Source organism: Cricetulus griseus, chromosome 4 (assembly GCF_003668045.3).
Source record: "Cricetulus griseus strain 17A/GY chromosome 4, alternate assembly CriGri-PICRH-1.0, whole genome shotgun sequence".
Taxonomy (NCBI): Eukaryota; Metazoa; Chordata; class Mammalia; order Rodentia; family Cricetidae; genus Cricetulus; species Cricetulus griseus.
In genome coordinates, this window is record NC_048597.1 from 204311413 (window position 1) to 204323259 (window position 11847).

General features: G+C 43.4%; 1 protein-coding gene across 1 annotated transcript in view; it reads left to right on the forward strand.

Annotated features, from left to right (window-relative positions):
* The window catches only part of Pcolce2 (procollagen C-endopeptidase enhancer 2), a 50609-nt gene that overhangs the window by 38173 nt on the left and 589 nt on the right, over positions 1 to 11847 (forward strand). Inside the window, exons 6-8 of the mRNA XM_027410931.2 lie at positions 3006 to 3160; positions 9957 to 10040; positions 11603 to 11770. Of these exons, the coding sequence (XP_027266732.1) occupies positions 3006 to 3160; positions 9957 to 10040; positions 11603 to 11770 (407 nt within the window). The remainder of the gene's footprint in view (positions 1 to 3005; positions 3161 to 9956; positions 10041 to 11602; positions 11771 to 11847) is intronic.

The window sequence follows — 11847 nt, forward strand, 5'->3', positions numbered from 1 at the left end:
GCGCCTGTTTGTATCACTAATATTTTAATGACTCTAACCCACGTCCTACTAATTCCCTAATTACCTTTATTTCCTGGAAAACGTTAAGTTGTTGTTTGTTGACAAAGCTTGGGTTCCGTAACAGTGGAGCCCTGTCCACCAGCAACAGCAAAGAGCGGCCACCTGAGTCCAGCAGCCACGAGGACAAATAGAGGCAGGGCTGATGTTGCTGCAGGGGCAGACACTCCACCTGTGTCACAGACCTGCTTAGGGGAGCTCAAGCATTGGAAAAAATGGGAACTTCTGAGACAAAAAGAGAAAAGGCCAGGGGCTTATTCCCTGGGAGGATTTGTGTAGTGTTGAAACCACTGTTCCTCTGATGTTTATCAGAACTCTGGAGAAAAACCATATTGACTGGTATTGGGGGCTACACTGGATTGGCAACTGCCCATCAACCCTGATGATGGGGTTGGACATTTTACCCTTTGCCTAGCCAGGGTCATGCTACACAAGGCCAGCTACAGATTGCTGTGAGGGTCTGGTGTGGGTAGGGAGAGTTGTCTGGGAAGGGGCACTTGACATGCCCTATCCCCACCCCTGTAAGTATGTGGTTAAATGTTCTGGATAGTAGAATGTGAAATGCTTTGTTTGCTGTCCCAAAAGGTACCTCTTGGAAGGAGAACTTGAGCTATTCTGAGCCATCCGTAATTCTGCTGTCTGATGCTTATGCCTTTTTTTCTGCTTCCCCATTTGACGGGTATATAAGGAACTGTGATCCTAATAAACCCACTGGCCTGGGTCATCCACCCTGCAGCTCTCCTGACCGCAGCTTTAACTCTTTCCTTTTGTTACCACTTTTCCTTTTTGTCCCCAGTCCTTCCCCTCAAGACCATCCAGAACCCCGATACAGCTGTCTGGGTCAGACTTCTTTTCCCACCTCAAAGGGAAAACAGAATCTACTTCTCAAATATCTAGAGTGACTTCTGTAGCTTTTTCTTCTGGCAGCATCCATTTTGAATGAAAAGAATATATTTTCTCTATTTTGCTAGACACACTGTCTCTGTCAGTAGCTCAACCATGCTAACTTGGGTAGCAATGGGAGAATCAGGGCCTCAAGCAGATAAAACATCTGGATTTATCATAAGCTTTCAGCCTCTCAGCCCATCTTTGAGTGAGATCTCATCTCCCCTCCCTAGTTATTCATTTCCTCAGCTTGTAGATGCAACCCTTGGTCCTCAGTGCACTGGGATCCTGTTATGTTTTCACAAAAAAAAAAAAAAAAAAAAAAACCCGCCACAACAAAAATCTACTTTGTTACTAAAATACTCTTCCTTGAAAAATGAAATCAATTTCTGATACAGTGTCTCCCAGTTAGTTCAAAAAAAAGTCAGGGTGTGGTGACCAGAATGACATTTGCCTGTGTAGAAGGCCAGCCTGATTGGATTTCCATTGTGCCTATAGGGAGTGCTTGCTGCAATCTATCATTTAAACAAGACTAGCATGTTTTGTTTTTTAATTGTAGGTGAGAATCGTGTACAGGGTAGCTTTAAAAATTTATTTCATGTTTTCCTTTTTTCTTTTTTGAGACAGAGTTTCTATGTGTAGCCCTGGCTGTCCTGGAACTTGCTCTGTAGACCAGATTGGCCTCAAATTTACAGAGATCTGCCTGTCTCTGCCTTCTGAGTGCTGGGATTAAAGGTATGCACCACTACCACCCAGCTTAGTTCATGTTTTTCATAAGCAAGTTAAAATATCTCTGTAAAATCTTGAATCTCCAAAGCCTTATTTGCATGGTCCTAGCTGCTTTGGGGAGGGGACATACAGATGGAGGTCATGAGCCTCCTGCTTCTGTTGCTCCCACACTCACTTTAAGAGGGTATTACTCAAGTTCAAGCATGGAATCTGCCAGTTCACAGCAGGTGGTACTGAAATGACCTGCTCATTATGGGCTGTCAGGACCATAGACTAGAGGGATGCCCCAGAAAAAAAGACTTCCATGAAATCACTGACTGGTTCAATCACATAACTAGTTTAATCTTTTTCTACTTAGGAAATAGTTTTTAAATAAGATCAGCTAAGCAGCATTGTCATCAATGATAAGGAAATAATAGCAACTGAAGTGAGACTGACACTTCATACAATTATCCCCTAAGATTCAGAGGGACTTGAAGGCTCTAACCCTGTAGTTCCAACTACTCAAAAAGTCCCTACTGCTGGAGCTCTTCGTGGTGTCATGGTTACCAATCAGTAGCCACCTGCCTTCTTTCCTTATCGGCATCTCCCGATGGGGGATTGTAAAGAGAACTGTCACGATGGCAGGCAGACATTAGCCCTCCCTTTAAAAATGAAATGTGGTCTCTTTGAGCCGTCTACATCATCAGCTCCGTCCCTCGGCTTCTGCATCACCAGCAGCTGGTGTGAATCCCAGACGTATTTCAGACTCACAAGTCAGGCAAAGCCTTGGGGGCTTGTGGGAAACAACCATAGCATCATTGTTCACACTGGTCCCAACATCTTCCACTGTTTCTACAGTCACTGGGCCCAGGTTCACATCCTGCTTCCCATGTACTGACCCCAGGACCTTGGGAAGATCGCTGAATTCTGGGTTCAGTTGCCCTTTCTACAGAAAGAGGATGATGACAGGGTCCTTGGGAAGTGGGCTGTTAGGACTTTCATTTTTTCAAGTGTTTTGCATTTTAGGTTTACAGAGAGTTGCTAATCTATTGTCAAAAATGAATCGAAAGCTAGAAGTTTTAATGAGGCACGGTGGTGCAAGCCTTTACGAGACAGAGGCAGGTAGATCTCTGAGTTCGAGGCCAGCCTGGTCTACAAAGCAAGTTCCAGGATAGCCAGGACTACACAGAGAAACCCTGTCTCAAAAAAACAAAACAAAAAAACCAAAAAAAAAAAAAAAAAAAAAAAAAAACCAAAAACCAAAACAACAAAGAGAAAGAAAGGAAGAAAGCTGGAAGATTTGACATTTTCAAAGAGGTGCCACATAAACTGTAAATGTGTTTCTCTCTTAGGCCGATCGTGTCTGAGAGAAATGAACTTCTCATTCAGTTTTTATCAGACTTAAGTTTAACAGCAGATGGATTTATTGGTCACTACAAATTCAGGCCCAAAAAAATTCCCACAACTACAGCCGTGCCTGTTACCACCACGTTCCCCGTAACTACAGGTAAGCTCTGCTCTTCGAAAGTTGGCACAAATACTTTAGAATTCTAAAAAGAATTCCTTTGAAGTAGAAATTCTTCTTATTTTAAATCAAAATAAGAAGGTACCGGAAATGGAAATAACTAGATGAAAACTTGTGTGAGATGATAATGAGATTTCATGGATAAAACAAAAAGGGTAACAATGCTTACCAGCTAGTGGTTTGCATTAGCCATGGGAAAAAACAACGGCCACCTAAGAATTACACACACAACGAGAACTATAACACAAGCACTATCTTAATAAACCCACTGTTCCATCACTAGTACATGGCAAAGTTCTTCCCTTCATTGTTTTTTTAATTGACAATAATTGGCACACATTTGTGGCATATACAATTTGATCCATGCATATAGTATACAGTGGTCAAAGCGGGGTACTACCATTTCTGCCTCCTTAAATATTTGTCATCTTGAGTTTGAGCTCATCTCTTCTGGTTCTTAGCATATATAATGTGAGGCTGGGAGGTATATCAGGAAAGGTGCTCACTGTATAAGGGTGGAACCTGAGTTTGCTCCCTGGGATCCACAAACGGGGGAGGGGAGGAACTGATTCCACAGAGTTGTCCTCTGACCTGGGCATAATACCTCCCCATAAGAAATATATTTTTGAAACTTACTATTTTGACTGTATATAACACAATGAATTATGTAGTCACACTACAGTGCTGTTGAATTATAGAGCATTCCTCCTGTTTAACTATAACTTGAATTTGATGACTCTAACTCTAGTCCTGGGTCACCTTTTCTTTTGTCTCCCCCCCCTTTTTTTTTCTCTTTTCTTTTTTTTTTTTGTTTTTGTTTTTTTGAAACAGGGTTTCTCTGTATTGCTTTGGAGCCTGTCCTGGATCTCACTCTGTAGACCAGGCTGGCTTCGAATTCATAGAGATCTGCCTGCCTCTGCCTCCCAAATGCTGGGATTAAAGGCGTGCACCACCAACACCCAGCTCCCTTTTATCTTCTTATAGTTTTCATTTTATTACATAAAATTTATTGTAGGTTAATGCTCTAGGGCCTTGATACCTGCCAGTTTTTAACAGCAGTCAGTTTTAAGATTTTGTTTTGTTTTTGCATCTCAGAAGATGTCAAATAAAAGATTTTGTTTTGTTTTTGCATCTCAGAAGATGTCAAATAAAATACATATATTCAAATGGAGTAAATCAAACAAAAATGTTCACTAGTTAAGAAGCTGCAGACAGTGACCCATTGTGATCTAAGAAATGGATGAAGGCATTGGGGCATAGTATCTGGTCTCTATGGCCTACCTGCTCCACCCTGTGGGAATTCGGGCTCAGACTAGAAACCTCAAGTTAGGGCATGGATTAAACTGGCAGACAATGGCATAGGCTTTTTGCCCCCCTCTGCTAGGGATATCCAGAGCACAGGCATGCACTGGAGGCTAAATAAATCTTGTTACTAAATGAGTAGTTTACAAGTTAATAGCTTATGTAAGGTTAGGACTTTACAGCTTTATTCCTATTAAGCCTGCACTTTAAAAACTTAAGTTGAAGATTTAACTGAAGATTCTTTAGAATCAAAATAAACTATAAATGCAGTAAACTTCACGATTATGGAATATTACAGTTTTTATATGACTTAGTTTATCTGAAAGCTTAACAAAATAAGCAAAGATAAAGCATCTAGACAAATACTACCTTCTCTGAGAAGTCCACTAATCGGCCACCTTGTGGCCTGGCTGTGCACTGCCTCATGTTACTGTCAGGTGTCCCCAGCCCAGCACAGAGCACTGCCTGGATAGAACCGTGGTGCTAGTGGCTTTCTGACTTTTAGCTCCAATTTGAACTTTCTCTAAAGCTGCAAATGTGGTTTGCAATGAGTTTCCCAACATTTCATGACATGTAAGTGAAAGCGTATTACGCTCAGCTTGCTTTGATCACACCCTCTGCTTCAAGCCTGTTCCCTGCTTGTTTGCCCAAACACATAGGCATTCTCATAGTTTCCTTTGTGTCTCCCAACCCAGCATAGGCCATATCATTCTTCCATTAAATTTGTCATCTGTGTGGTCCAATATGGTGAGCACTTGAAACATAGCTGGTGATTCGAGGACTAATGTGGTTGGTGACTACCATACCTGAAAACCCAGCAGTCCAAACTCCTTCACATAATGTGCAAAAGCCTCCGACTGGTATCCTCTTCAGCCTCTAGAGATTTGGCTTCAAGCTTCAACCCTCTCCATACTCTCGAGTGCTTTGAGTTTTTAAACCCAAGTTCAAAATGAGATTTGTTGGCTTCGAAGTTCATCCTGGCCCCTGTGAAGTGAATGAATTATAAGTAAAAGACAATGAGCTTGTTGTTTGGCCGAACTATGCTGTGACACAAAGAGGTCACTCCAGAGGTGAGTGGAGGACAGTGACAGGCCCTGGTGGTTAGCTGGAGTTTTATACAAAGAGTTAAGGGTTATGAATATGCAGAGGGACTTCTAGGGCTGGACAGACGGCTCAGTAGTTTAGACATACGTTGTTCTTCCGGAGAACCTAATTTGATTCCAGAAGCCACAGGGGAGCTCACAACCATCCATAACTCCAGTTCCGGGGAATTCAACCCGCTCTTCTGACCACCAAGGGCACCAGACACGCATGTGGTACATATATATACCTTTGGGCAATAGTATTCATACACAGAAGAAAACAAATGAATCTTTAAAAAAAAAGGAAGTTATCTAGCTGGGGAGAGATTGTGGTGCAGGGAGGAAAGAAGAAAGAACAAAGCTTCGAGGAACTCTAACGTTAGCAGAGGAGGAGGCAGGGACGTCCGCAGCACAGGTCCTAGAAGACACCCTCAGAGGAGGTGGTCAGCGAGTTGATGAGAAAATACGGGAAGGACCAGGAGTTTTATAACTCCTGGTGCAATGTAGGCAGAAGCCGGGGTGGGATGGGGAGCATGTGGAATTAAGATAAAGAAACAGAAAATTCTAGCAACTCATAGCACACGTGTGGTCCTAAAAGAGAAGTGCATTGAGAGGTGACCACATCAACGTCCGTGATACAGTGGCTAAGGTGAATGCAGGGGACAGAAGGAACAGAGGTGGAAAGGTCTGTCACAAAGGCTATAGACTGCACACTCTGTAACCAAAAGCCTCCTCCCTAAGAGAAGCAAAGGAAAAGAGTGTGTGGGTGAAGGTGGCACCAAAAGGAGCATTCTCCTGCAGGACTTCTGGGGGCTGAAAGAGAGAGGATGCGTGACAGTTTAAATGATTGTAAAGAAAATGGTTGACTGAAAAACAGACTGCAGAAACCAAGTGACGCTAAGCAAGGAAGAGAGCAAGCTGGGGTTGATTGGCTAGAGATTGTGAGAGCTCAAAGCGCTGGCCCTCCAATGTTGGGATGGGGTAGCCGTTAGATTAAATAAATCTGCCTGAAGGAGAGGAGCCTACCCTGGATATTAGGGTGTCTAAATCTGCCATTTAATAGATTGGAAATATGTGGTTTTGCATGAGGATATGTGAGCCTGGATTTGAGTGGCAGATGGAGCAGAGGAGAGTCCTTAAAGAGGCTGAAATTGGATCATCCATGAAGAAGGTGGACCCCTTGGAGGCGGTATAAGAATGCATGGGAGGAAGGCTGAGAGCTAGGGCCTAAGTTTGTAAGTGCAGAAATTGAGATAAAAACCAGAAGATGAGGGAGTGGAGTGGTGTAGCCTGGGGCTTGAAGAGATGCACTGATAGCTAGGAAGCAGCAGTGTGGGATACCCAAGGCTGAAAGGAGCCAGTTTCCCACAGTCCATCTGGGAAGATGCTCTCCTTCATCCCTGAGCCACTGGGGCTTTCTGAGTTACTAGGGAAGTTTATTCCCCAAGTGAAGCCCAGCATTCTGGGACAGTGAAATCCCACTCTGCTGTCTATTGTCACGATAAAACAGTGACCAAAAGCAACTTGGGGGGAAAAGTTTATTCTATCCTTCACTTCCTGGTAGCAGTTTATCCCCCCCCACCAGAAGTCAGGGCAGAAACTCAAGGTAGGATGCTGGCGGCAGGACAGAGACCCTGGAGGAGCACTGCTTATTGGCTTGCTTTCCATGACTCATTCAGCTTGTTCTTTTATACAACCCAGGACCACCTGCCTAGCACCCCCCACAGTGGGCGTGGCCCTCCTACATAATCATTAATCAAGAAAAACGCTAGGGCTGGAGAGATGGGTCATAGGTAAGAGTACTGACTATTCTTCCAGGGGTCCTGATTTAGATTCGCAGCAACCACATGGAGCTTACAACTGTTCCTAACTCTCGTTCCAAGGAATCCAACTTCCTTTTCTAGCATCCCTAAGCACTGGGCATAAATCAAATATCTCTAGCTTGTGACACAAGTTGACAGTTGACAAAGAACTAACGACACAAATAACACAGCTTTGGCCTACTGAAATGCTGCTGAATTTTAAAAAAAAAAAAATGTATTTTTAAGATAAAAAGCCAAGTCCAGCAGTGATGGCACACACCTTTAATCCCAGCATTCAGGAGCCAGAGGCAGACAGATCTCTGTGAGTTCAAGGCTATCTTGATCTTTAGAGTGTGTTCTAGGACAGCCAAGGCTATATTATACAGAGAAACCCTTACTCAAAAAACAAAACAAAAAAGAGTGCCAAAAGGCATAAGAAATACGTATAGGTTCAGAGATAAACACGTTCACACACAGAGGAATCCCATAAAAAAAACAAAGCCACAAAAACCAAAAGCCATAATATATACACAAAGGATCTGTAAGGCTAAAAAACATAAAATAAAAATGCTTTGAGACAATCTCCAAAGATGCTGTTGATTTATTTTGTGTTTTCCCCAGTGAGACTCTCTTGGAGAGACTAATTTCTGTGTTTCTGTAAGGGTAAGAAACATAGTAGCCACAGTGAAAACTGTGATGGTCGCTCACATGCTGTAGGTTCTGCCCCTGGAATCTGAGCCGAGCTGTTTCAGGCAGTGGCGGCTGCTGTGATGGGACCTGACCTTCTGCTGAAGGAAGCTGTGTTCAGAACTGAGGCTGCGATTCACAGTGCAGCACAGGCCAATACTGCCACAAACACCTAGACTCAGACACCTGCTTTTTAAATCGAATTAATTTTTGGCCATTGTGCATTCAGGAACCTCGTAACACTGTCAAACTCTTTGTGACCCCCCTCATTCATTTACAGGACCCCAGATGAGCTGCAGTGCGGTCTTAGCTAGGGTTTGTGTGCTGTGATAAGATGCCATGACCAGAAGCTCCTTGCGGGGGAAAGAATTTATTTCCTCCTACAGCTTGTAGTCCACCATCCAAGAAAGTCAGGGTACAGAGGCCATGCAGGAGTGCTGCTTACTGGCTTGCTCCAAAATTTGGTTAGGCTGCTTTCTTATACAACACAGGGCCACCAGCCCAGGGACAGCACCACCCAGAGTGTGTGATTATTAATCAAGACAATGCCCTACAGACTTGTTGACATGCCAGTCTTATGGAGGCATTTTCTCAGTTAAGATTGTCCTTTCCCAGGTATGTCTCAGTTTGTGTCAGGGCGACAAAAGCCAACCAGCACAGATGCACCTTTTAAGCTGTGAACTAGACGCCATCGTTGCCTCCCTAGTTAGGACAAATGTTTCTTATGACCATCATATATCATGAAACCCAATAAGTGCGGATCACAAGGAGTCAGAGCAAGTTTGATGAGCAGATGTTTATTAGGAAAGTACTCACGCCTCAGAGTCAGTCTTGTACAGCCAAGCAGGTCAGGGAACAGAGAGAGCTGCATGCGTGCGACCCTCATATTTAAAGTCTTGCTATGTCACTCGGACCACGCCCAAGTGTTCGTGGTCTGCGTCATCTGTGCCAACCCCCAAAAGGGTGTGGCTAGTATTTCCCCTACAATCATATGTCACCCACAGAATAAAGTTGCCACCAATTGAGAACAACTGTGGTTGTGTCTAATTTTACTTTTAACTTGTGACCCTTGATGGAAGGAACTGATAACTGTGTTCCATTTCAGCCCTTGAGAGCCTCATAGCCAATACAGGGTTCAAAATAAATACTCAGGGATTCCTGGCATCAAACCTAACACTTTACATGTGAATAGCATTCCTAAGGCCCTGCACCAATGACATCTAGACAGCTGCACATTTTAAGCAAGAACTGTTCACATATTTACACCAAGAAAGCTCCTCTTGCCCTCATGAGAATACCATAGAATTCTTCTTGTGAAGAATTAACCTGTGCTTTGTCAGTCCAGATTTGTCATGCTCTTCTCTTGGATTTTTGTTTGTTTGTTCACCCTAAGCTGGCACACAGGTCAATTCTATTATAGTAAATACTTAATATAAAGCATTGGTTCTCAGCCTGTGGGTCACAGCCCCTTTGGCCAACCTCTGCCTCCCAAAATATTTACATTACAATTCATTATAAAGTTACAGTTATGAAGTAGCAATGAAATCATTTTATGGTTAGGAGTCACCATAAATGAGGAACTGTATTAAAGGGTTGCAGCATTAGGAAGGTTGAGAACCAATGGTATAAAAGGAGAAAAGAACAAAGCTAAATTTGGGTTATCTTTGATCTCAGGTTTAAAATTCAGTAGAGAGTATTGAGTTCCCGTGAGAAAGAACAGTAGTTGGTAGCATGGAGAATTTCTCTGGCATGGTTCATAATTATTTCATCGCAGTGGTGGATTGGTGGCTCAGGGAGATAAATGGTGATTTCAACTGGCCAGATTCTGATATAAGCACCAATTACACTTGAATTCATTTTCCTGAATCTCATGACTACCTTCTTTGAATTTCTTCTTTGAATTAGGTTTAAAACCCACTGTGGCCTTGTGTCAGCAAAAGTGTAGACGGATGGGGACTCTGGAGAGCAATTATTGTTCAAGCAACTTTGGTAAGAAACAGAAACTAGCCTTTCTCTCTAATGAGAAACTTGAGACTGCATGTTTAATCCCGAAGGCACTCCCATTACTCGTCCTGTAGTGGTTCCGAAACACCAGTCCCTTCCCCACGGAAGCATTGTCCTGCCCACCAGAGTGTGTCCACCTGTGTTCTTTGAAATGTCTGGCTTCACAGTGAGAAGAATAAGCTTTAGAAACCATGTCCCTCCCCCCCCCACAACACATCAGTCTAATAAATTGACTCTTGGTACCTGACACTGCTACTCTTTGTATTCTGGCTGACTTCATGAAAAAGCCTGCGTAGACTTTTTGTCATATGTTTCTTTTTCATACACCAGAAAATGACATTCTCACATCTGGGATTTGGTTTAAGTACATTAAATAGTTAAGCTCACATTCAAAAACTGGCCTCTTTCAGAAAGAAATGCAAGGATCTTTCTCAGCATGTCTTTCCAAAGTACTAAGGTAAAATATGAAAATCTGCCGTCCATCTGAAGCTCTTGTAAACTAGACCCCGAAGAGAGGTACTCAGGTGCTTGGGTTTCTAAGGGATTTTTCCAATTAGAAACTTGCACCATCATGAAAAGCTCTTGAGAACAAAAGATGCCAGATTTGATCTTATCAGGAAAAGAAAGATGGTGCAGCCAAATAGGTGATCAAAAACAAGTGTTCCGGCTCATTTTCAGTGCCCTAGGTGGTAACTCTGTTGCCCAGGGTTGGTCTTGTAGGGAAGGGATGGATCTTATTGCAGTTTTCATGCTGAGTTCAAATGACTGAATAGAAATATAAGCAAATATTGCCAGGTGTTTCTACAACCACGCCCAGGTCAGCCTTCTGTGGGAGATGGGCAAGGAATTGCGTTTCAATGCTTTGGGAGCCCTTGATCTCCTTTGGCTGACACTTTGCAGTGGACCTACGTTACCAGGAGTCAAAGGAAGGTGTGCTAGGAATTCTGATTTTAGGAGCCTGGTGTATTACATAGCGCCGGGGGCTCACACCATCCTGCGGCATTGTTACCTATGTCTAAAACTAGATTTAGTCTGTTGTCTATGACTCACTTAGATGGCACAGTAACCAAACATTATCACCAAGGGACAGTGAGTTCTCAGCTATGGAAGGAAACACTCTCAGTGCGGGGGGGGGGGGGGGATTTTGGTTGTATTAGGGAATGCTAGGACAAGCACACAGCTCACTCTTTGTTTTAAGTTATAGCTCAGTTCTCTACTTTGATTTCCTATATGAGATAAACAGGCTTGCTAACTACTCATAAGTAAGGCTCATAACTCTATCCTTTAAGTGACAATCTGTCCACATGTTAGAGAGGGTCTCCGTCTCAGCCACAGATGGCAGTTGGGAAAGCAGCTAGATTTCTCTCCTGAGACCCAACACTCAAACATGACCTTATAGCTAGCTCCACAATCTTTTTCTAACCTGCATTTTAGCTATGAATTTTGAGAACTCTTTAACGCTATGTTTTCATGTCTGAAATGTAAGAGAATGAAAACCATTTTCAGCTCGGCTTGGATTTGCTTTCACCACCCGTTTTCCTCTATAGTGTTAGCTGGCACAGTCATCACGACGGTCACTCGAGGCGGGAGTTTGCACGCCACAGTCTCCATCATCAGCATCTACAGGGAGGGCAACCTGGCCATCCAGCAGGCTGGCAAGAACATGAGTGTCAAGCTCACTGTGGTCTGCAGGCAGTGCCCGCTTCTCAGAAGAGGTAAGGACAGAGCAGACAGCCTCTCCAAGCAAGACATGGCCCTTTCCAGGCAGGGGATGGTATAGCAAAGTGGAGTC